General features: G+C 44.0%; 1 protein-coding gene and 1 non-coding gene across 2 annotated transcripts in view; both read right to left on the bottom strand.

The window, feature by feature from the left end:
• Positions 1-364: 364 nt before the first annotated feature.
• Positions 365-26,002, bottom strand: part of PLEKHG7 (pleckstrin homology and RhoGEF domain containing G7) — a 50,677-nt gene continuing 25,039 nt past the window's right edge. Inside the window, 15 exon segments of the mRNA XM_040637811.1 lie at positions 365-622; positions 625-664; positions 1,779-1,873; positions 5,631-5,787; positions 7,755-7,834; positions 11,882-11,975; positions 12,325-12,339; positions 12,341-12,394; positions 12,396-12,442; positions 13,963-14,111; positions 14,113-14,139; positions 19,581-19,643; positions 19,645-19,685; positions 22,973-23,011; positions 23,764-23,940. Coding sequence (XP_040493745.1) covers positions 567-622; positions 625-664; positions 1,779-1,873; positions 5,631-5,787; positions 7,755-7,834; positions 11,882-11,975; positions 12,325-12,339; positions 12,341-12,394; positions 12,396-12,442; positions 13,963-14,111; positions 14,113-14,139; positions 19,581-19,643; positions 19,645-19,685; positions 22,973-23,011; positions 23,764-23,940 — 1,134 coding nt within the window. The 3' untranslated portion in view covers positions 365-566.
• LOC121104496 lies at positions 23,514-23,620 on the bottom strand. The gene has a single exon (XR_005836821.1). It is a non-coding gene; the product is annotated as a U6 spliceosomal RNA (small nuclear RNA).

Genomic DNA, 26,002 nt, shown 5'->3' with positions numbered 1-26,002 from the left:
TATAAAATTTACCTGAGATAAGGAAACTCTTGGCAAATAGGAGTTTAAAAACTGTTAAATATAGACTTTATTCATGCTTAAATGTTAGAAGAGCAAAGTGTGTATCAGAATTATCATTGCAAGTGAGGTAGGACTCTAAAGCAGTAAGACTGATTTACAAACCATGTAGGAAATTTATTTTCATTATTGGCATACACAAAGTGTGATGCTAGAATTCATACTGAGCACAAGCAGTGGACACTGCTTTCCTCCTGACACTCCATTCATCTGACCTTTCACCCTTTACAAGTTATAATAGCACCATACTTCACTCACACCTCATGCAAGTCCTACCAAAATAGTATACGATAGTCTAGATAACAGTATATACCTGCCAAAAAATTCCTGAGAGTTCAGATTTGTTGCAGTCATTATTCTTCTATAGTGAGGATTTTCGTGGCTCAAATTCTCATTTTTAAAGTACGCATTTTCTTCTAGCTCATCACTAAATAAGTGTTACAAAAGTTTGAATGAAAGATTATTTTAATCCCTAATGTCTAAAAAGATGCACCACTTGTTTTAGGTTCCTAAATGTCAGAGGATTCTGCAGGCAGTGTAAGTAAAGATATATTCTTGGTCTCCTGAAGCAAGAGACTGCTGCTGTTATTTGTGCCATCCATGTTTCCTGTTTAAAAAATATATATATATATATATGTGTGTGTGTGTGTGTGTGTGTGTGTGTATAAAATCTCTATATATAGAGAGAGGTTGACAATTTTTCACATATTTAGACTAATATTTTCCTTTTATTTATTGACTTGCTCTTTAAAACTGAAGACTAATGAAACATTTGCATATTTTCCATTTCTTTCTTAAATCTAATATATCATAAAAGATCTCTAATCATCTATGAAGGTGCAAATGGATTAAATGAGTATGGTATGGAAGTTGGGAAAACAGTTATGAGTAATCAAGGAACCATAATAGTCAATGATGACTAATTAGAAGAATGAGCACCGAGAATATAAATAGTTGGAAAGTTTAATTTCTTCAATTTCCATTTTGTATGGAAATAGTTCTTAACAAGTGGCATAATTTGAAAAACAGAATATAAATAGTTTGAAAGTTCAATTTCTTGAATTTTCATTTTGTATGGAAATAGTGGCATAATTTGAAAAACAGACTGAGGAGGTGACCCAGGAGATTGAGTTATTAAGAGTAATGCAATACTGCATTAATTGTCGGGCCATGTTGCTGCTATGATGAAAACCTTCCTGGGGAAAGACAAAAATGGAAACTTCTAAGATAGAGAAACCAGAGTCCGGCAACTGCTTTTCCCCTCCTTAGCTGTATCAACACTGGCGTATTTTCCTTTCTTTTTTTAAACACTGGGATGTTTTCAAAGGGGGTTTTGCAGCAGCCCCTCATTTAAGCTGACATCACATTATTTGCTTCCCGGGACTTTGACGATTGAAACACCTTAAAAGTCAATCATGCAATCCCAAAGTAGTTCTTTCCCCCATTGTTTTATATAAGCTGCAGCACTTGAGCTTCTGGTCGAGGAGAAAATGAAGGTGACTGTCAACTGTGAGAGTGTAAGGGAATGGTCAACTCCTGAGATTTCTCAGCATGATATGGACTAAATGTCCATGTCCTTCCCCTCTTAACTCCTACCCTTCCCAGAGCCGATGAAGAAAATATACAAAATTTTCCATTTCCCATTACTTTAGAGGGATGAAGTGAAAATTTTCCTTATGTCAAGTCTGAAGAATCAAACCCTATAAAACCGAAATAGGTACTTTGATGTTTTCTGTTTGGGCTTGTCATAGGAATGCTGCTATACACTGTCGGTATCTGTTTTCATGTACAAGAAAAGCATTTCTCAGCCCAAACGCTAGAAAAGGATCACAAAGACAAAAGAAATCACTATGAAGTCCAAACAGTTTCTCAGTACAAAAACCTAGAGTATTTCTTTGTTTTTAATGAATGTGGGAGGTTTATGTAGATTACCAAAAAAAAAAAAAAAAAAGTCTGATTCCAAGACCAAGACTTCCCTACCATGTCCAAATAGAGCCCACTTAAATATGAAAACCCTTCTTCCTTACCTAACGACTAGTGGGGCTTGATGAGATGCAATTATGGCTTACCTGATGGAAAATGGACACCTTCTAAGAAGAAATTTAGCCATGTTAGGTAGATAGTGTGTATGTAAAATATAAACAAAAATACGGAAAAGAATGTAACTATTGTTTTCTTTGCTTTCCACCACTCCTTTTTAAAATGTTACTTTTGTATTTAAAGTGAAATCACAGCAAAACAAGGGTTATAAGCAAATTAAGATGTAGCAAAAATACCAAATCAGAGTGCTTCACAACAGGCCAAAAAATTTGACTCAAAATTCAGCCTCTACCAAACTATGTGAAATGTGAAACAAAACGAAGAGTTGGTGTGGTTTCTGCACTTGAAAAAGAAGCAGTCTGTTCTGTCATTTCCTAGCTGGTCTCTTAAAGAAACAACAGGATATACTGAGAGAGCAAATCCTTTTTTTTTTTTTTTTTAAGGTTTTATGTATTTATTTGACAGAGAGAGAGCGCGAGCACACAAGCAGGGGGAGCCGCAGGCAGAGGGAGAAGCAGACTTCTGCCGAGCAGGGAGCCTGATGCAGGGCTCAATCTCAGGACCCTGGGATCATGACCCAAGCTGAAGGCAGAGGCTTAACCGACTGAACCACCCAGGCACCCCCCCCCCTTTTTAAATGTAGCTGGAGATTTTAAAAGGAAAGCTTCTTTGAATTATTAATACCACACAGGGAGTAAAATTCTGCAGCCTATACCGTTAATTATGTCTAGGAACAAACAGAAAACCAAAGCAGGTTCATCTTCTGGTCATATCAAGTAGTTCGTAAAGTGGAGGAGAGGCACTGACTTTTATTCCTGGCTGAGCCTCAAGCTGATGCTTGTCCACTGTCATGATTTGTATTTGATGAAATGGGTGGGTTTAAGGCAGACTCATCGCGGCAGGTTGGGCCTCATTTCAGAATCAAAGCGAATACAAGACTTTTATTTTCTTAACTGCAAGAGCGATTCTAGTATCACAGGTAATACTCCCAGCAGTCTAAACCTCCTAATTCCTAAATTCTACCACAACAAAGTCTGTTAAGGTCATAAAATTCCATCCAGCTTCTCTGAGATGAGAGGACTATTAAAATGACTTTCTGGAAAAAAGATCTGACTTGGTTTGTTTTACCCCCCGATTTTTCTCCTTATAAATTTCCCATACCAAGTGAGGCTTTACAGATCAGGTTGTTGTTCTTGGCTGGATTTTGGAATCCATTTTCCTCAAAAATTGTAACTGTAGTTCTCAATTATTCAAAGCATCCCTCATCCGTTTGATTTGTGATATGGGTACAAGGGGACTTTATAAGCAAAGGGAACTGGGCCAGGTAGGCATGTAAAATAAAATGGGAGAAAATATATTGTTAAGAACTACCCTTTTTCTTGCCTGACATTCTAATATAATAATTATAGTAACTGACACCATTTATTAAGCCCTTACTAGGTACTGGGCACTGTGCTATTTTTTCCTCCTTTGGGTATCATTTAAACCGCACAGCTACCGACTAAGTCCTCTAGTTCCTCCTTACGAAAGAGGAAACAGATGTAGTTTTTCCAAGGTCACCCAGCTTGTAAATAATATAGCTAGGATTTGAAACTAGGTTGTCAATCACTCCAGAGCACCATCTCGTCTTTTTTCGCCCTTTATTCTTTCCCACTGTACAGCTATTTTGGTTCCTGAACTGTTATTTCAACGGTCAAAATAATAGATGAAGGGAATGAGGGAAAAAAAATATGTATATAAAAGGAGATGGTGATAGCAAATCAGAAAATAAAAAATGGTGGACATATAGCTTTAAAAAAAAGATACCGTTTTTATCAAAAAAAAAAAAAAAAAAAAAGACTAGAGGAGAAAAAGCATGCATCTCTCCCGGTAATCCAGTGACGCGAGAGCTGCCAGGAAGTCCGGTTCTCAAAGCGGGGTTCTCACCGGAGCCCTCAGCCCGAGCTGCGTCTGCTCTTCCCCTGCGGTTCTGACGGCTTCCTCCCCTCAAGTCCGTTCATCATCTTCTGACTATGGCCACTGTAGTGAGAGAAAAAATTCCTGCCCGAGGATAGCCTCTGCTAATGACATTTCTCCCCACGAAAAAGTAAACTAAGCAAACGAACAGAACCATGTCTGGGCCTCACGCGGAGTCTCCGCCTGTCTACACTGCTCTGCCATCCACTGAGCAGGGAGGAGGCTCCCGCGGGGACGAGGGCAGGGACAAGGCTGCGGGTGCTCTCCGAAGCAAAGGCTTTGCTCCTCTGAGATGCCCTTTCTTAGGCTTTCTCTAGAAACGTCCTCTGGCTCAGGCACACTTTGATCTATATAGACCGCAAGCGGTTCCAACCAATTCAGACATGAGGTCTTTCAGCCTGCCCATGTGACATTTCAGCACATCTTAGCGGCAGTGGAAGGAAAGGACAGAGGGCAGAAGGCTCGAGTTCTGGGTGCAGGTTTCCCCCTAGTGGAGCGCTTCTGATCTTGGGGAGAGTTTGCTCCCATTCATGAGTTAACATGTAAAGCATTTAAATATATAACTTGGTTATGTAATAACTACGTCAGTGTTTGCTCTTATCATTCATGTGTGTGTTCGTTCACTCCCGTGTAATACTGCACCACCATGCTTAGGGCCGTCCTGCGCTCCTCACTGAGGCTGGGTTGGGAATTGAGGGGCAGAGGCAGTGCTCCCTTTTTTCCTGCTTCTCCCTCAGGGCAGGAAGGTGGTCTCCTGCCCACCCCCCCTCCCTCCCAACCCCCCACTCTTCAACAGGTCTCCTCAGAGTCTATACCCAGGGCAGAAAGACTGTTGCCTCCTTCTGCACACCAAGGCCATCCACCCAGCACTGAGAAAATGGAAATGTCCTTGAAGTCCCCAGAGTCCCAGGGCTTTCCCAAGAGGATTTACTATCGATCTTTGATTGTTCTGAGGGTTCCCCCAAATGAGGGCTGTTTCTTATTTGTCTTTGTAACTCCAGGGTGTCCACGGAGTGCCTGGTTCTCAGGAGACACTCAGGGAATGCTTGAGGAAATGAAGAAGATGATAATGTATTTCTGACATACACATAGACACGTAGACATGATGCGTATATTATGTATATATATTTATATATTCATTTCTGGCACATTTCTTCCCATAGAGCTATTATAATCTCTTAGGCTTGCAAAGCATGTCATAGTTTACCCGTGCTTTACCAAAAGCAATAGTACTAGTAATGATACCAGAAAACTGATAATAGTTTATTGAGTGCTTTATAGGCATTATTTCATTTCATTCTCCTGACCACCCGCTGAGGTAGATATTTTCTGTCTTACCAGGAGGAACCTGCCGCTGAGGAAATTCACATGCCTTGCTGTGGTCCCACAGCTAGCGAGTGGCAGAGCTGGCCCAACACTTTTTCCAGAACTAATTTGTAGAGTGAGTGATAGCCACGTAGGAACTCAGCATTGTATTTTATGAAGTTTTGAATTGGATTCGTGTCTTATTACCCAAAAAAGGCCAATATAAAACTCTGTGATGGCAAATAGATGAGCTGAATGATGAAAATAGACACATACCTGACACGTGAGTGGTTCAATACTTCTGACCACCAATCTGTCCAGCGGAATGGGCGGATCAGCTGCTGTACAGGAACCACCCTCTTTTATTACTGTTTGCAGCTCGGAAGTGAGTGAAGGACACAGTGAACCAGTGTCCGAGCCTCCAAGTTTCTGAAAGGAAAGAAGAAAATAATGCAGTAAATAGGAAGTAAATACTAGTGTATGTACCTAAAGTGCATCCTTAACCAAACTGATTTTTAGAAACAGTTGCTTGAATTCCAGCAAACTATTCTTTCTGGATCTTAAAAAGCATTTCCCTCCAATAAATAGTGATTTAAAGTTTTAAAGTACATAGTGTTCCTGATTCCCAAGTTGAATTGCCTGAATAAATAATGGGTGATGTCCACAACGGGGAGATATTGAAGTCTCCATCACGTCAGTGGGAAGGTGTTTATTTCCAGTATCTCTCTCTAGTACTATTGGGTGGATCAGAAAGGGGAGCCTCATTTGGGCCAGCGCTGTCCATGGAATCTAACACAAATCTAAATAGATTCCCTGCCTATAATTTGCAAATAATTGAATCATTTAAGATGCTGAATATAAGATGCTCAATTTTTTAAAAAAGTGTCAAAGATTATGATTCGCATGACATATAATATGCATCAAATAGCAAAGAGGATACAAAATAGCAAGAGGAATTTAAGGCAACGTTCCTTATTTGGGAATCAACTTGTGAAACATGAAACCAGCATATTACCTTATAATATGGTTACTATGGGCTGCCATTAATTCTCGTGCTCTGATTTGTGCCACCATTTGAAGGTGAAATGTGTTGGCATCACGGTTTTTGAAGGGGATGATGATTTTTCAGAGCTTGACTCGTTTCGACATGCTTGTCTGGGTAGCTTAAAATAGGAGGCCATCCAACTTTCAGAACTGTGACTCGTAATATTCTATGGCACCCGTTCCCTTCCCAACCACCGGTCAACTCTTCACGGATGGATTAATGGGTATCTATTTTATTGCTTAAAGATCCTTAAATTATTTAGCTCAACTAACCAACATATCATCTAGAAGCTTCAGTTATTAAAAGATGTGAAATATCTAGTTCATGATCTATCATTCTAGTCTATCTATCTAGTCATTCGGTAAAGAAGTGGAGTGAAAAACATTAGCTATCTCTGAGGACCTAAGACCCATGGCAGCTCCTCCTCCCCGTTCTGAGGGCAGGTGCCCGAGAGCCTTGGGGGAGTCCCCCCTCCTGCTACCACTCGCACATGTTCAGCGAGCACACCGTGAAGGGGGAGATCAGCCAGAAAGCCTTGACTGGACCACGAGACCCCATGACTTGATGTGTGGTGACAACCATGACGGTAACCATTAATACGAAGTAGTGGGGAAAATCCTTGTTCTCAGAAGAGATTTTGTGGCTTTAGCCCCCAGTCAACTCCTTTTGTGTGTAATGCCAGCTCTATACTAGTTGGACACTGAGAGCTCAGGGGTCCCAAGTCATCATTTCACGGGAAGGATGGGAGCTTTCGAATCAGAATGAGGTGTGGAGACCACCTCAGCACATGACAGCAGACAGTCTAGAGAGTCTCCATGGATGGCGGACAAAGGCCAACATGGACAACAGTAATCTGGTTTCATTTGCTTAGGCAGGCCAGGTGAAAAGTCCAGGCTTTTGGGACTTACAAGTATACAAACTAAGTCATTTTTTTTTTTTTAAGATTTTATTTATTTATTTGTTTATTTATTTGTCAGAGAGAGACAGAGAGAGAGCACGAGCAAGGGGGAGGGGCAGAGGGAGAAGGACTTGATCCCAGAACCCTGGGATCATGACGTGAGCCAAAGGCAGATGCTTAATCACCTGAACCACCCAGGCACCCCCAGACTGAGTCATTCTAAGAACATATACATTCTTTGACATCCTTAAGCAATGTAACTTGCTTTTGGCATTGTTTTTCAGTTCAGAGCTATAGGACTATAAAAAAAAGCCACTGTTTCATAATGCCTCCATTTTTTAGAGGGTGAAATCCAAACTGATGTATAACAATCTTTTATATGTTTAACACAACTTATTTAAAAATATTTTTAACCTTATTTAGCAGACTTATTTAGAAATAATATCATTTTACCTTTTTGTTGTGCTTAGTTTTCATATCTAAGAGGAAATCATCAAAGAGAAACAGGTAAACATGTAGGAATCTTGTGCTTTCTGAAGAAAAAAGAAAGTGAAATTGGGGCTGGAAATAGTAAGCAGAAGGTGTTTTTTAAATGAAAGAATCCCTTAGAAAACAAGACAGGGTGGGTGTCGGGGCACACCAGGCTTACACCTCAGGACGCTCCGATCACGTGGATCAGAAAACTGCATTACTGTTGAATTGATTTCTCCCTAAAGCAGAGATTTGATGTGAGCCCACGCTTCTGGCTCTAAAGACATTGTATTTGTGATGCATTTCATGTGGATCTAAGATAACTCGGGTGGTATTTGCAATGGTTTCAGCTAAGCCTAGGACACATCTATCGACTAATGGAACTTGCGGTGGTTTTGCCTTTTGACTCATCTGGGCGGTCACTGGTAAAGATACACGTGACTAGAGAAAAGGGCATTTTGTTATTGCAGTGAACTGAATTGTGTCTCCTGCCCCCTGAACTCCTATGTCGAAGCCCTAACCTCCAGGGGGGCTGTCTTAGCAGGAGGTAAGTAAGATTAAATGAAGGCGTGAGAGTGGAACCCTGATCCAGTAAGACTGGTGCCGCCGTAAGAGGATACACACGGGGGGACACTGAGAAGGAGGCCATCGGCAAGCTGGGAAGAGAGCCCTCACCAGAAACCTCATCAGCTGGCAGCTCGGTCATGGACTTGCAGTGTCCGGAACTATGAGAAATAAAAGTCTGTTCTTTAAGTGGCCCCATCTGTGGTATGTTATTCTGACAGCTCGCGCTGATTAAGACGGTCAGTAAAGTGATTTCTTTCCCGAGTTTTGCAGTGTGTCTGTACATGTTTAAATATTCGTCATGTAGCTTTATATTTACAAACTTTTCTGATATTACTTTTCATAGTTACTTAAGGCAAATGGGCTTTTATACTTCTCCCTAAGAAGCGGGTAGTAGTAGAAGAGAAATAGTAGTAGAATGAGGAACCCCGGGAAACAAACCGAGGGTTACAGAGGGAGGGGGCAGAGGGATGGGGTAACTGGGTGATGGGTCCTAAGGAGGGCACGTGTGGTGATGAGCCCTGGGTGTTATATACAACTAATGAATCATTGAACACTACATCAGAAAGTAATGATGTATTGTATGTTGGCTAACTGAACATCATAATAAAAAAAATAATGAGGAATCCCCTCCCTATTCTACTCTATCCCTTAGAAATTAGAAGAAGTGGTTAAATGGAAATGATTTCAGAAGAATAGGCAGTCCATTCTGAGGTGGATGTGACAGAAATTTAAAGTAAATATAAGAAAAATCAGTAAATTAATATTTTTCTAGAAGTTCCTTCTCATATACCATAACCCCAGGAAACTGTGTGGCTAAGGTTAAGTCAATAGATAAAATCATAAAGATTCATTTCTATTTCCTCCCCTCTTTTAAGTTTAGAGGAAAGAGTCCATATTTGCATGGCAGAAGGATCACATATTTTATTCAATCTTAAATTGTCCTTGAATATTTTTTTTTCATTGTATTCCATCACTGCTAGAAACTTTCCCGTTTGCAAATCTGGTGCGGCAAAGACTACTTGCTGGTTGCCCTTAAAAACCATTCACCCCTCCTTTGTAGTAATGGAATTTCTGAGTTTTAGTGGCTACATGTCCACCTTCCAACAAGTCCTCCGTCTCGCAGCTTCCCTTGTAGCTAAATATGACCAAGCGACTAAATCTGACCGATGAATATGAATGGAAGTGGGCAACTTCTGGGCCATATCCTTGAACAGCAGAGCTCTGATCTGTCCCCTCTTCCCTTTCCCACCCGCTAGCATGTAGACACCCTGTGACTCACCTTGGACTACGCGGAGAAAGCAATTTCCCAGGGACAGCGGAGCCAGTCTCCCGCCCATGCATCCATGACAAGCACCCCGATCCCACATGACGTGTGAATGCACATCTGACGTGGCTTTTCACCAAGAGATGGTCATGGGCATGTTTACCCAGCTTCCACATGACTTAACATGCTCACACCCGAACCTAAAATTGACTCCCTGATCCCACTCTCTCCCTCACCCTCAGTGTTGCTCAACCAACCTTTCAGGCACATAGATTAGAACACCTGAGGGCGTCTTCGACGCATTTCCTCTTTAGCCATTTTATCAGTCCTCAAGTCCTCCTGCCTTTGCCTTTGAAATGTCTCTCACATTTATTTTTTTCTATTTATGCACATGTCGAACATTTTAGGACAGGCCAGGGCGCCTCACGGTGTTGGGAAGTTGGTAGATAGGGGGAAGGGGCAAATCAAAATTTCTGATAATTCCAGGTGGAGGCCAATCAATTTTGGAGGGAAAGGCAGTTTGAATGCACAGTTTGTTTCACTTCATTACTTTGATTTGGTTTTGTCACAACGTATGATTATTTTTGAAGTGGTAACTAACATCAAAGAGAATTAAAATTGTCATCTTTTCAAATGGAAGTGGGCAGGACGTGGCCCCCAGGTTCAGAACAGTTGAGAAGCCCAGGCCCAGGCTCTTCTCACCTCACCCTGCTTCACTGAAGCGCTTCCGGCTGGTCTCTTGATCTTGGTCCCCTCCTCTGCGCCATTTTGTGCTTTGCTTCTGATAACTCTTTCTTCAACAGCATTTGAAACCTATCACATTCCTGTCCAAGAGCTCAATGACTTCTCGTTGCCAGCAGTTTCCTGGCTGGGTCCCTCAGCTTGGCTTCCAAAGCAGTGGCTATGATTCTGGAAGCCTCTCAGCTGAGGTGGCCTGGCGTGGGTCCGGTCTCTGCCGTTTAACATGCCAGGTGAACTTGAGCACCATGACAGAACCTCCTTGAGCCTCAGAGTCCTCATCTATACCATGGGATTAAACGTAACTTCTCTGCATAATTTACTGGAAGGAGAAAACGCATGAAGCAGCCCCTCGATGTAAATGCTGGGCAGGTCAATCGTTCCTAGTCGGCGGCTGCCAGGTGGGTATGGTGTCCCAACCCGACATCTTGTGCTATACCTAAAAGCCAGCGGGTCTCAGCAGTGTGTATTCCATAAGGCATTATCGCCCAGCACCGCCCCCCCGCCCCGCTGATCACACTACCGTGAACAGGCAACCCCATGTCCCACGAGGCTTCACGCATAGCGGGTGACCGATCAAGAGTCTGTGCAGAAATGAGTAAGTGAATGACTGCAAATCTTATTCCAGCCTGGCAGCCCTTTCTGATCATGATGGTATTTACTGAGCACTGACTCAGTGCCGGCCATTCTTCCCAGTGCCTATCCATCCATCAGCTCGTTGAATCCGCACGACAAAGGGAGGAAACTGCAGTGTGGCCGGACGGCTGTGAGGGGCCTACGGTCACACGGGCAGAGCAGGCTGGGCCAGGAAGTGAGCCTGGCACTCGCGGTGGGGGAAGCCTCACCCCCCGAACCACCATGCTGCTAGAACTTACATTCTTGGGTGGCTTCTGCCTCCAAGCCTTTCCTCCTGCTCTCCTCTTCATCTGGGATGCCGTCCCTCCCGTCCTTCCGGGGACTTCCATCCTTTCCACGCCCCCAAGCTCACCTGTAGCCCCATAGACCACACAAAGCCCTACTCAGGTCCTCCAGCTTCACAGACTGTCTGCTTTTCTGAGCTTACACTGAAGGTCTGCTCACTCTGGCAGGGCTTCCTGGCTAGAGGGAAAGGACTACGCAGAACAAGTCCTTTTATCCTCTGACGGGCCCTACCTAGACCAGGTGTGTTATGTAACGGGGTCCCAGTGCACACTGGCAGGATGGTCGCCCTGCCCGCTGGAGGAGTAAAGCCATGATGACAACAGGGGACTTCGAGTGTCTACTCTATTCCAGACCATGTGCTAAGCTCTTTGTGTCCATTATTTCATTTGATCAACAGCCTTCTGAAGTAGACATGGTTATCTCATTTCACAGAGAGGAAATGGAGGGTCTGTGGCTTGTTACGTAGTCTGTGTGAGTCCCTCGGAGGCTCTGATTCACAGCCCGCATGGCCTTGACCATAGAGAGGCAAATACAATTCCTCCCACACTTCCCTTCCCAATGACTGGACAAGTTACAAGGTAGCAAAGATGTTGAGTTTTTAAAGGAAGCGGTAATTTACCTGCAAGTGTTAATTTTTCTTCATAGAGAAGGTGTCTGTTGGTTGGTGACAAGATGTTTTCTGCCGTGTGTTCTTTAAAAATATGTTTCAGGCACTTGCAAAGCAAGGGAGAAAGTCACAGAGATATTGTTAGTGATGGAAAGAGGACATATTCCAGGAGCTGGGGCAATGCATTCTGTCTAGAAGGTTTGTGACATTTGGAAGATGGACATGGGAATGGGACAGAATGGAAAACCGCTCAGAAGGGCCATCCCCGAGAATGGCCGAGTAGGTCAGCCTCCCACATACAATGCCACGTGGATGAAGGCTTCGCTTCTTGCTCATAAAACCAGATTTCTTATTCAAGTGTACAGCTGGGGATTTCCTAAGATTAGTGTATTAATTTCCACCTAAATGCCAAACTTCCGGAAAAGGACGTGAGTCCTAATTGATCCTTTGTTTACCTCTGGAATGAAAAACTCTTTTATCCCTATCCCATAGTGGAGGCCACCCTCTAATCTCCTATAGATGTCTACATTTTTTGGAGATTGTCAAGCCACTTCCCTTTCCTTTCAAGATCCCCTGAAAAACAAGACACAATCAATATAGTCTTAAATGCATGTGACATTACAGCATAAAATTTAACCAAGATCCACAGTAATCATTTAGAGACACTGACTGCCCTTGGAGCCAAACCATATCTCAGGTCCATTTAACATATTGCTTGCTGTTTAAATGTCCTAGAAAAACTCATTTGAAATCAGCCTCTTGCAGAGAAAAATGAAGCTTAACTGATATAATGCAAATGTATCGTGCATTTTTATTTCAATAATACTAATAAAGCCTTTGGTAGCTTTATCTTATTCCCTAAACTGTACAGTCTTTAATTAGAGGGGAAACAAATCAGATGAACAAGGATAAACATATCTTTTTTGTACTAATCATAAAACCTTCATCCCCTTCATGATAAGAATGATTATTGCTTTTTGAGAAGAATTCATTTTCTCTTCTGAAGATTTGTATTAATTTTCCAACATTCTAAAATAACATATTACTACCGAGGTTTTGAAATAATTTTTGGAAATATGAGGGCAAGTCATAGACCCATAGAATCACATGGTGCATGGGATTCTTGAGAATTCGTCATCGCTAAGCTCACAGACTTACAGGAAGCCCACAGGAATCTTTTCCCTCAATGATGAGGATCCATATTTTATTGAGAAACCTTCAGAAGAGATGCTGTTGTCTTCCTCACAGACCTATCAAAATGAGTCATAATCTCCAAAGTGACTTTTAAAAACTCTCTCTCTAATTGTTTTTGTCTCGTCCATTAATAAACTCAATTCTAGTTCCTTGGATCATTTTAGATTTTGAACAAAAAATTTAAAAAGAGGAAAGTAACTCCCAACTGAATGGTCATTTGCTTCTGAACTTGCAAAAAAACCCAAAATTATTTCTGTACAGCTGATAATCAATTTGAGTTGTTCCCTTTGGATGCTTCCCAGGAAATCTTGGTTTATGGGCATATGTCATGGCTTTCTTTCTTTGAATTTAATTATACAAAGCTCCACAAATTAACTTAAGTCATCATAGGGCTTGCTTAGTTCCTATTCCCAAATTTCGGTTCTCAAGATTGCAATTGGCATCATTTTAGATTGGCCCTGGATTTCAGTGACCTAAAAAAAAAAAAAAGATGAATGGTGATTTATCCTCCGGAAAGGCTCCCCGTGGTGTTTGCCCCCATTTGCTTTGTGTGTGGGTTCAGTATGGACGTTAAACAAAGTGCCTTCGATCATCTGGGAAGTAGGTCTTTTCCTGCCTGAACTCACTTCTGAACGCCTTGGAGACAGAGCCACGTCCCGCACACCCTTGGTGTTAGGGTTCTCACAGGGTTGGCCAGGATGTGACTGGAGCCCATTGTTTTGTGTGCTTGATTTACAATGCACTCAAACTCGAATCCATGTTTCTGAGAGCCATGACCTCAAGTTAATGGAATTACCTTCTAGAATGGAAACCCCAGGGGTTCCCAGCAGCCACAGGGCCCTCCATCTCTTTGAGTAAGCTTACACTGGAGCTCTGGGCCACCTATCTGAGGGACTCACTGAGTGACTTCACCTTTTCCTTGATGGCACAGATCATGATTTTCTGTGCAGAGTCTCTACTCCGTTTCCAGATATTCTTTAGTAACAAGGGCTACCAAGTCAGCTCGGGCAGTGGAGCCACTCCCAGCTCAGGCAGGTGCAGCCGTCGCCCTGTTCGTTTGCTCACACCACTGCAGAAGACAGCGCAGACGTTATCAGAATATCGCTTCTCCTCCCAAGGCATTGAGAAGCCTGGACACAAGAAACTCTTAGAGATTTTGTTCAGTAATTACATGACATACCTGTGAGCTTGCTGGGATGGGTTATAAGCCATGGCCTACACTTTGGTTTTGAAAATTCCATAGTAAACCGTCTTTAGCAAGCATCTATCTACCAGTGTCAAATTCAGGGTTGGAAATGGGGTCCTTAAACATGGTTAAGAAGTATCATTGAATATTACAGACTGACATTGTTACTTTCCAATTAAAGAAATGAAAGAATCCTCGTTGGGCTGTCTTGCCTTCCTAGTAATGGTGACAAAGGCAGAGGTCATCAGCCTCCATGTGACACCACCACCCAATCCTCCTAAACAGGAAAATGTACCAAGATTTTGAGGCATAGGAAAGGTTTGAAATCTGTGAAGTCTCCTGGAGAATGCACGTCCATCAGCGGCAGTGATGAGATGTACGAATAGAAACACTCCAGCTTTGTTCACTCTTCCCACTTGAGTTTAGATTTGCCCATTCGCTTCTTCCTTCTCCCTGGCCCTTGGGGGAGATTTCTGGTTTCACCAGCTCAGCTCCCATCCTTATTGTGATTTACAGTTAGGAGAACTGAGAATGCACACTGAAGAGTGGAAGGGAAAGGAAGGACTTTTGCTCCTTGGGGCAGCTCCTGGAGTCTCTTTTGTTGCCGAGAATCAGGGAAAAGAAGAGAAAATGAAAACACAAGTCAAAGAGGCTAAATTGATCTCCATGATACAGAGCGGAGAGTGGGGAGGGGAGGGATAAAGACAAAGACAATTTTCGGGGCACCTGGATGGCTCAGTTGTTAAGCGTCTGCCTTCAGCTCAGGTCGTGATCCCTGCATTCGGGATTGAGCCCCACATCAGGCTCCCTGCTCAGCGGGAAGGCTGCTTCTCCCTCCCCCACCCCCCCAGCTTGTGTTCCCTCTCTCGCTGCCTCTCTCTCTGTAAAATAAATAAATAAAATCTTAAAAAAAAGAGATAAAGACAATTTTCAATAGAGAGAGATTGGATCAAGAGGCATTGCAGGGGGTGTGGGCCCTGGGGAGACAGGAAAGGAATCTTAGTAAGTACTGCTATGGGTTATACACTGGATTTCCATAAAAGGTATTTGAGAAACACAAGAAAACATGAGAATAGCTCTTCCATTTGTTTCATCAGCTGGATTGTTTCTTTGAATGTGACACTGTCTTGAAGGGAGGGGCCCTGGCCTTTGGTGACACAGGACGCATGGAACCAAGTCTCTGGCTACAATGCAGACAGGTGCCATCAAGAAGGGGGTGTGTTCTCTTCCTCTTCCCTTCTCCCACTTCCTCATACCTGAGTTGAGGTGTAAAAGAGTCCTACCCTTAACTAAATATTTTTCCTGCTGTAGGCTATCACCTCTTTTCCACTCTCATGCTCAGTCTAGGTCTAGGTTAAATCCTTTGTCTCATGGCCCTGAAGTGAGGACCGAGTGGACCAAGGCATGCGGTAGGGGCTGCCCTGCTTCCCCAAACGTAGCTGCGTCCATCTTCATGCCCAGATGTCAGCCCTTGCATTTTGGAGATCTGGATACAATGGGCTCATTGGCCCAGGGAAGTCCAAAGCCCTTCTGTAGATATCTACACACTTGCGGAGGGACACTGAGATACCAACGGCTTTCTCTGGCCCCTGGACTCCTGTTGGTATCCATACTGCTTCTTTCTTGAACAGCATGGGCCAAATGCCAAGTTAAGTTCCTTGGTTGGTTTCCTATGTTGGTTTCCACTGTAAACCCACTCATGCCAAACATTTTTGGAATTATGAATTATTATTTAACATTTATTTTACTGAAGATTTTGGATCGTGGAGAGGGGGTTAAATACACAGCCCACAGCCCCTGACCATTTTTCTGGTTCCATTCTCTTCTCTGAACAGAGAGCTCTTTCTCTTACCCCTGAACTTTCCCCCCTTTCTCTCCCAGCCTCATGCTTAGCAATTTGCGCTCGTCTTTCAGAGTTTGACCATGTCTGTGGGGTTCTCGTCCGCCCACACTAGCAGTTTTATCAAAGTTATTTCTTCTGAAAACATTCAGGGCTCATTCCTCACAGGATTCTGCCAGACACAACCATTTCCGCTTCCCCAAAGATAGATGGCAGGTCTTGAAAGTGAGCACATGGGTGTGGGCTGGCTGGAGCTCTAGGAGCCAGGCTTCAAGGCCTGCTGAGGGACCACCTACCCTTCTCTGTATCCCAGATTCCTCTTTTGGAAAATGGTGGAATGTACTAGGTCACTTCCAAGTTCTCATCCAGCTCAAAACGGCTGTGGTTCTCATCAAGGCTGGAAAGGGTGGAGAAGGAAGCAGGAACTGCAGGTGCAGAAAGGCTAGGGGTGGAACCAGTGGAAAGAAGAGGCATGCAGCGAGGTGGGGGGGCTTTCGTCTGTGGCCTTCATGGCCGATTCCCATGCTGACTCACTGGCAGCTGCTTTCCACCAGGGGTGCCTGGGAGCTCCAGTCACGGATTTCCTCAAAGCACAGCCCTGGGCCATTGCCCCAGATTCCCACGCTTCGGGGCACAGCTCGGGCTGCCAGCACCCACTGGTATTCAGGATGAGTAAAAAAACATCCGATACCCGCCCAGATAACAATCAGGCAAGAAGCATCAGTGGTAAACAATTCAGTCAAAGATTCAGGTAGGGATAATTGGAAGCTTTTAAAGTTTTGAAAGACCTCAAAAAAGAGAAGGAAGATATTTGACGATTCTGAAAGCAGCTGTAAGTTTTTCTTTCATCCCCCTATTGGCTTTATTTTTTTAGGTGCATTAGGGAAGGAAAGAAAGATGGGCCATCTCTGTCAAGAAAGATGGGCATAAAAGGCCTTTTCAGGGCTGAGTCTAGATCGATGGGGCCTGCTTTTGTTTTATAATAAGTATCCAATGTGTTTAGGGGAACAGTGAAAGGAATTCAGGGCCCCAGACAAAAACATGCTTGTTGTAAATCCGTCTTGGGGGGACACAGCACTGGGCTGGGCAGCCGGCATCTGTGGGATCTGGGGAAACCGTCCGCTCCCTGCGCCTCGCGGAGAACAAGAGCGTCTACCCTGTCAGGTTGCTGAAGGGTTTGGATGAGCTCGTCTACACGAAGTGCCCAGAACAGTGTCTGGCGTTTCTCGAACACAGTCTGGTAGGAAGAGCGCTCAGCCCTTGTTGAGCTGAAGCCCGCGAGCAGACCTCGCAGTCAGCGCCCCGTCTCTTTCCCTGCCTCGCCCGAGCTGCCTACGAAAGAGCAGAGAGAAGTCGACTCCCACCCGTGTTCGCCCGCGCAACACAGACGCGCTCCCGCAGGCCCAGCCCCCAGCTACGCGGCCACGTTCATCCCGGTGACGTCACCGCGCAGCTCCGGCCGCCGCAGCACGACCCAGACTCCCCTCTGCAGCCACGCTGTGCAGACAGGAGAAGAACGTGCTCAGACAGGGCTGGGTTCGAACCCCTCCTGCCTCCGCCCTGAACGACCGTACCTTCCAGCAAGTTGCCTAATTTGTCTAAGCTCCTGGAAACTGAGGGGCTCGTGTCAGATCCACAGGGGGCTTGTAGAGACAAAGACACCAGCAGGCAGTGCCGGGCCATCGCCAGGGCTCGAGAAGAGTCATCTTTTCACCTTTATTATTACCATTATGTATTATTATTATGTATTATATTTTTATTGTTATTATGTATTAGAATTATATTTTGTATGTCATTATTATGTATAATAATTATTATTTATAATTACATTATGTATTATTATGCATTATAATTATTCCATGTTATACGCATTATGTGCATAATCATATTTATTGTATATTTTCATAATATTATTAACTATCGGTGATGATGCTTTTGTTCTGCACGATGGGCCTGTGGAGGGCAGGCGCACCTCCCTTCCTCCAGAGCCGCCCCCTGATTCCTCAGCTTTGTCTCATGATGCTAACAGCTCCCCAACAAAGGGAAATTGACCCGAAGACTTAGAAATAGTTCTGGTATGAAGAGCATTGGATTTTTTTTTTCCCCCTGAAGACCTTTATCCAGGTTCTTTTTGGCCACCTACTGGCCATATGACCTTGTAAAGTCACAGAATCTTTCTGAGCCTCAGGGACATATGGGGACAACATAATCACCTTCATAGTGTGTGCTAAGGATTAAAAGAGATGTTTGAGCCAGTGCCTGGTAAAGCGCGATGCATCGTAAAAGTATTGTATATGATATTACAACCTCGCACCCCCTGGTTCTTTTCCCTAAGTAGCCCCGGTGCTGTACATATTTCACAACTATAAACCAGTTGATATGGGGGTTTCCACAGTTATTTGAAAGCAGTGGCTGAGCTTGGTTGAATTCACCTCTGCCTTAGCTTGGAAGGGAGAGCAGTGGACCTAGATCCTCTCCAGTTTGGGGGCCTGGCCAGGAGTCCAGTCCAGCTTCCAGGGAAAACTTTTGCAACAGCATTATTCATTCATTTGGGAATCTAATGAGCTTTCAGTTTGAGTAGCAAACTAAACCGGCTGAAAGGCCAAAGCTACAAAAATGGAGCCAAGTCTCTTCCCATAGATCATTCCTCTTTTCTCGGCCCGCCACACCCAGGCTTCCCGGCACCCCGGGCAAAGGCGCAGGGATTCACGGCGAAGTGTTTGGGAACCATGGCAGCCTTCCCTCCATGCCTCTGAGGTGATGCTCTGGCAGGGCCTTCTTGCCGCTGCAGGGAAGAGCTGGTTTTCTGGAACGGCTGGGACCATTTCCTCTGGATCCTACAGAAGGGCTCTGGTGTGACGCTGAAAAGGCACAGTTCAGACTAAAGAAACACCAAAAGTTGGCGGTGGGGGTCGAAGGAACTAGGGAAGTCAGGGAAAGTTCTTTCCAGTTTTTCTTATTAGCAAATGCTGAAGTGCCCCCAGCAGAAATTCCTAGTGGTTCTGAGGCTTTGGGACCCATAGTCGCCATGTTGTCCAACTCCAGGGGCAGCATTTACTTTGGGCCCCCATTCCCATGGACTACAGTGTAAATGGGGCTCCAGGCTTGTGTGCAATAGGATTTTCCTGGGACCAAATCCTACAAAAGCCAAACTTCTGGTCACAAACAAAACCTCGGTTCTTGTTCTATTTTCTCCTTACAACGTGCCAATTTTGTCCACAAACAAACCAGTGAACAAATCAAGCATTTTTAAGCCCTACCCAAATTTCAGGAAAGATGATCTAATGTTTCCAGATGTGCACCATTTAAAATTCCTAAGTGTGCAGTGGACCATGTATTTATGGGGAAAGCAGCTTTGTAGTTAAAATGTATTGTTGATCATTTATTTTTCTTCTTGCCCGTTTATTTGGGGTTTCATAATTCCTAGTACCTGTTATGTCCAAAGAGTCTTAGGGAAAAAATATAAAACAAAATGGTGCTTTCCTTAGAAATGAATTCCTGAGTCATCTCTTTGCCTCAGGCTCTCAAGATGAAAGACAGCAGCGAGGAATTCGGGCAACAGGTCTGGGGCTCTCACAGACTCCCCCTCGGAAGGCCTGCAGGAGGAGCAGAGAAGGACACTCATGGCACAGACATTCTCTTTCTCATCACCTTTACCATTAGCCCGGACAGCGGAAAAGGGAAAGTGCCCATTGTCAGCAGGAGCTGTGACGGTGTGGATGGAAGCAGGTCCTCACGATAAACATTTGTAAAACAAAAACGGTATTTCCATCATAAACAGGTAACTCCTCAAAAAACCAACCTCCCCCCCATCCCTCACACTTAAAGAAAGTTCTACTTGGGACATCTTAGTTTAATTCACCCTTTACTTCTGTTTATGCTTTGTTGAGTCCTACGCCCCTGCATGGGTCCTGACCACAAACATTGCCTTTGATTTCAGGGCTCGTGCTGGTTGGTGTTAAGCCGGGGATGGCAGTCCGTGATTAAAGTAGCAACATGGAACTCCTCATCAGATAGCCCCCCAAATTATCCATAAACTTAATTCTCCTGCTGGCTTCTAAAAATACAGCCTTAAATTTGGGGCGCCTCATTGCACCTGTAGAAAATCTGACGGAGAGCTCCATGTTGTAATTTTAACCTTGCCAAACTTTAATCTGGTCTTAAACCTGCTACAATGACTTCACATGTATAAGGCATCTCGAGTTTATTTTAGAAGAAGGCAGATGGCCAGTCCACGCGCACACGCTCGCGTACGCACACAACGGGCCATCGGCTCAGGCAAGCGGTTCTGGGAGGGACAGTTACTCTTCTCTTGTCGCCAATGCTTCTTCCTCCTTACTGACAGACACTCTTCAGGATTCCATAGCACCGACCAGGCTGCTGAACCTACGTGCTCCTTGATAGAGTTATTGATTAAAATAACGAGTAATGGGTCCCATCAAGGGTGAGGGAACGAGAGAAGGCAGGCCCACGTGCTTCCTGCTAGCATGACCACTACGGTGCGCAGAGAAAGCAGATCCAGGCTAAAAGGCCGCTAAAGGAAGGGACAGCAGTGAGGACAGAGATAACAAAAGCCCAGAAAATGATTTTGTGGTAAGACCTCAGAGGACAAGACGCCATGGGGAGAAAGGTCACGTTTCAGCTTCAGCAAGAAGTAATTTGAAAGACGATGATGCGAGTTTCTTGTCAAGCAGCGGGCTTTGATCTCTGGGCAGGAGGGACTTGGAGATAGCGAGCAGGCCTTCTCAGAGGGCACTGAGCTGCCTCACAAATGCCGTGTCCAAGAGGCATCTGTTAAGACCATGAAGAGTCAGGCTTGGAAATCCAGTTCCACGACCCACTAGCTCTGTGACCTTGGCCGATGACCTGACCTCTCCGAGCCTCCTTCTCCTCAGTGACTGTCACAGATGGCTCACGTGTGAGTAACACGTGCCCCAGGCTTCCCCCGGGGAGCTTCTTCGGAGGCGCCTTGGTGTTCCTGTTCATCCAGCTCCCCTTCCTGGGGAGGATTACGGGTCCCCACTCCACTGAGGGTGAGCTTGGCCATGGGACTTTCTTAGACCTTTGAAGTGTGAACAGCCATGCCAGGGGTTGCCTCAGGCAGAAGCTTGAAGAGTCAGAGAGACCTGCGCTCTGCCCTGATCTCTTCTGTCTTTGCCATGAAGACCCGTAACGTTCCAGGTGGTGGCTGCCCCCTCAGCATGGGTCCCAGCGAGGACACCAAGCCACGGAGATTTGGGGGTTGTTATTGTGGTACAAAAACGAATTTAACCTGATTGATATAGGACCACTTAAATTTAGGAAAAGCTTTTATAACTCATCTTTGCCCATTTGTAACATAATATGAAGCATTCCCATGTGGGTTATAGTATAGACTTTGAGGAAAGAGTCTATTAACGCCCCGTGCTTTAGCAGGCTGCAAGCGTGTGTTCTTATGCTATGGTCTGAATATTTGTGTCCCCTCAAATTCATATGTTAAACACTAACCCCTAGTGTGACAGTATTCAGAGGTGGGCCCTTGGGAGACTAGGTCATGAGGATGGAGGCCTTGTGAATGGGGTCAGTGCCTTTATAAAAGATGCCCCAGAGAGATGTCTGGCTCCTGCTGCCATGTGAGGATACAATGTTAAGGGGACCAGAAGAGGACCTTCACCTGACCGTGCTGGCACCCTAATCTGACTTCCACCTTCTGGAACGATGAGGAATACATTTCTGTTGTGTAAAAGCTGCCCACTCGGTGATGTTAGAGCAGCCTGAGACGAATGCAACGTACGTGTTTTGATGAGAAGTTGACGTTTCTCCAGACTATTTACTAAAAACTGAATTTAAATATATTCTGAAGGATTGAGAGCTCCTGAGATTTTATCTAATTCCCAACACTACATTCTTTCCCTTGTTTTTCAAAGCATTTCTTATTCAAGTCTGTTTTCAAAGTTTACCAAAGGTCTCCTTACTTTCACCTAATTTCATGCTTGTTTCACCTTGTTAAATACTCCTTCGTCTCTCTCCTTGCGCGCCGTTGCCTCCCAAAGAATTTCCTGTCTGTAATTACCTCGCCATCTGCCCTAACCTAGAAGCTTTCTTTCATAATATCTCTGCTCCTTTCTCCCCTGCATTTATCTCAATTTGATAACATCAGCAGCACCACGATCGAATCAATTTCTCCCCCACTGGACTGAAAACTCCCCCAAACTAGGGGCTGTGTCTAATTTTGCAAATTAGCCCATACAGGGTCTCAGCCCCACACCTAAGCACTTAGTAAGTGTTCAATAAATCTCCATCTATGGTTTTTGTGGTTTTTTTGAATGGCTTGTAAAAATTAAAATCTTGCTCCATGAGGATAGGGACTGGGTGTAAGAGGTCAAAGTAAAAAAATGGGGGAGGAGGTCTAAATATTTACTCACGAAATAAATAGTATTTATCTCAGCAGAGGTGTAGGTTTTCCTCGCTGCTTCTCCTTCCATACAGAAGTCCTATTAACGGCGTTGATAGATGTAAAGCTTTATTTTGTTCCTTTCTGAGAGCCTGGCACTTTGTTAGAAGAATAACTGAACCATGTAATTAACCTACACAAACTGTTGCCATGAATATTGCTTTCAGTTGAAGTAATTTTAAAAAACAGACTTGGAAAGGGTGTTTCCATGCGTGCAGAATTTTGTGTTCATAAAACCCACACAGGAGAGGGGACAGTGGCAAACAGAAGCTGCAAGTTATTTTGGAAAATGTTGACTGGCAGAGGAAAGGATGTCTCCTTCGTGGGAGGGTGCTCGCGGAACTTTCTCAGGCACAAGAGCCCACGCACACAAATCAGACAGCCGTCAACAACTCCCCCGGGGAGGAGGGTGATTCTGTGGCACGGAGCTGGGACATCCCAGGATTTTACCGTTGTGAGCATGGAAATGAAATCCATCAGGAGGGAGGTCTCCGAAGAACCGTTTACAAACCCAAAGCTTGTCGAAGGTCCAGGGAGAAAGAAAGCAAGGGCAGGCACCCTTCCGAGGGTGAGGAATCAAAAACTATTCTTAGAGAGGTTTTCCACTTCGAACTTATCTCCTGGCAAAATTCAAAGACCTCTTTTTCTCCACTCTCCAATATATATGTTCTTATAAGTGTTTCTTACAGATAAATTCTTATTGGCATCTCTCTTCCTTTTTAGAAGAAAGATATTAATTTATAAAATATGCGAGAAAGGGACATTTACTTGAAAATAAATATTTATGATGATGATGGAGATCTTAAAAATGTGTTTAACTTTTTTTTTTTTAATATTCAGCATTATTGATTGAGGAAATTCATGTATTCCACATTACTTCCTGAGTCCTCCCAGGCACTAGGCACAGTTTTAGGTCCTCAGGATACAGCAGTGAACCAGATGGGTTCCTGAGTAGATTCTAGAAGTTGTTTCAGGGCTCGTATTCTAGAAAAAAAATATAGAATGCTTCACAAGTTTGTGCGTCATCTTTGTGCAGGGGCCAGGCTAATCTCCTCTGTATGGTTCTAGTTTTAGTACGTGTGTTACGGAAGCAAACGCTATGTTTAGTTTCTTAAAAGGCCTCGGAAGATGGAAAATGCAATCTCTCAGAAAGATGTCAGTGGACACTTAGATTTCCGGCTCATTAACCCGAACTCCTGATCAAGAGATTATATGGGGATAGAATATAGAATACAAGCCACAGGACTAGAATAAGCGTAGATTTTTATGAATTCTGGTGAATTTGAAAACCCAGCTATTGGAATCTTCCCAGTATAACTCACCTGACTTAACTCCTCTAGGTTTGCAAAAAGTTTCCATACACCCACATGCAGGAGATACTCAGGAGTTTGTAGGTATTTTAATGTATTCATGAAGATCTTTCCAAAAAATGCACATTACTTTCTATTTTCCAATTTTGAAACTTGCCCTTTGCAAGAACATTAAACATAAACCTCCTGAGTATAACTTTACAAGACAATGTAGAAATCAGTGTTTTCAAGGTTTAAGAATTTTACTAAATACAAATGATGACATTTAAGCCCCATAAGACCTATGGGAAATGAGCCGTTCTGTACGAAGTTGCTGTTGCTTGCGTGAGCCCTCACAACATTCCTGTTGAACGTAAGCTGTTCAAATGGGCCTTCTCGGCTTCCCGGGGCCAAAGAAATCTCAAAGGTTCTCTTCCTGCCAATGGCACTAACTTGAGACCAAAACAACATTCATAATGAGTTCTCATGTACTCCTTCCTCTGCCAAAGACCCAAATATCTTGTACATTCAGGAAATTAAAAATAAAGAACTAATGAGTTAATATCTGATACCTGGGAAGATGTTTAGATTTGGGTAAAGACATTAAATATTGACGAAACATTAAGGGAATCTTTTTGTGTTTCTTCCTTGATCTGATGCTTTTATACAACAGGAAAACTGCAGCAAGTCAAGAAGGAATATAATTCTCACACATAACCTGCCCGCATTCTATAAACTAGAGATCAATTTATTGAAACAGGCCTACTTTGTAGAAATATGCTGAAGCATTCAAAGGGACCAATTATTTCAAGGAGTTTAGGTATGAAAAAGCTGGACTGTAGACCACCATCTTCTCCAGTTTCCATTCCATGTGTTAATGCAGTGAATGTTTCTTGAACTTGCATCGGAAGCACCTGGAGACCTTGTTAAATCAGAGATTAGTGCCAACCCTCCAAATTTCTGACTCGTAAGTTTCTGATGGGGTCTGAGATTTTTTTTCTTTTTCGAGAAGGCTCCATGCCCAGCGTGGAGCCCAATGCAGGGCTTGCACTCATGACCCAAGATAAAGACCTGAGCTGAGAGCAAGAGTTGAATGCCTAACTGACTGAACCGCTGAGATGCCCTGTGAATATGCATTTCTCATAAGTTCCCAAGTGATTCTGATGCCACTGGTCTACGAACCCCACTGTGAGAACCACTGACTTAGAGCTTCCCCAAATCCCATGTACAGGCGTCCCTCATTTTCTTGCACTTCACAGATACACCAGTGTTTACAAATGGAAGGTTTGTGGCAACCCTGTGTCGAGCAAGCCTATTGGTACCATTTTGCAGTGGCGTTGACTCACTTCACGTCTCTGTGCCACATTTTCACAGTTCTCATATTTCAGATGTTGCTGTTTCCCAGAGTCCGTAGTCTCTCATGGTCTGGGAAACAAACTGAGGGCTTCAGAGGGGAGGGGGGTGGGGGATTGCGATAGGCCAATGATGGGTAGTAAGGAGGGCACGGATTGCATGGTGCACTGGGTGTTATATGCAAACAACGAATCATGGAACATTACATCAAAAACTAAGGATGTACTGTATGGTGACTAACATAACATAATAAAAAATTATTATAAAAAAATTTAAAAAAATTCTGCTTCTGTTTGTCTGGGCAAGGGAGGTAGTATAGGTCAGGGGTCAGTGCTCCATGGTGAATGTCTATTGGCTACCACCCAGCTCCAGTCCTCCCCTTCCCTGACATCTTCTGCTTTTCACCTCAGTATCTACTCTTCCCCATGCCTTCCATGCGCCGTGTACCGAGGTGTCCTCACTCCTGGGCGTGGGCCTTGAGGGCCTTAAACCGACGAGCACTTTCCTTCCTTATCGGAGTAGTCGGCTCAGGAGAGGGCTTGTGACTGAAGCCGGCGCAATCAGCAGGAACAGCATGACGTTGGCTATGAATGCTGAGAAGAGATCCTCCCTCTCTCTCTCTCTCTCTCTCTCTCGCTCTCCCTGGCCTCAAGGACAGCAGCCATCCTGACTACAACGGAAGCCCACCACAGGATCAGGCTGATGCCATTAAGGCAGGGATAAGAGATGGAAAACTATTCTTGTCTTGGTTTTGAGTCCTTTGATCCAACCAAACTTGAACTCTCCCACCTGTGGACTTTACAGCCACATGGGCCACTAAAATCCTGTGTTACTTAAA

This window comes from Ursus maritimus, unplaced genomic scaffold (assembly GCF_017311325.1).
Source record: "Ursus maritimus isolate PB19 unplaced genomic scaffold, ASM1731132v1 scaffold_21, whole genome shotgun sequence".
NCBI classification, from domain to species: Eukaryota; Metazoa; Chordata; class Mammalia; order Carnivora; family Ursidae; genus Ursus; species Ursus maritimus.
Note: the sequence above shows the minus strand (reverse complement) of the source record. Positions and strands in the feature narration are given on the sequence as shown.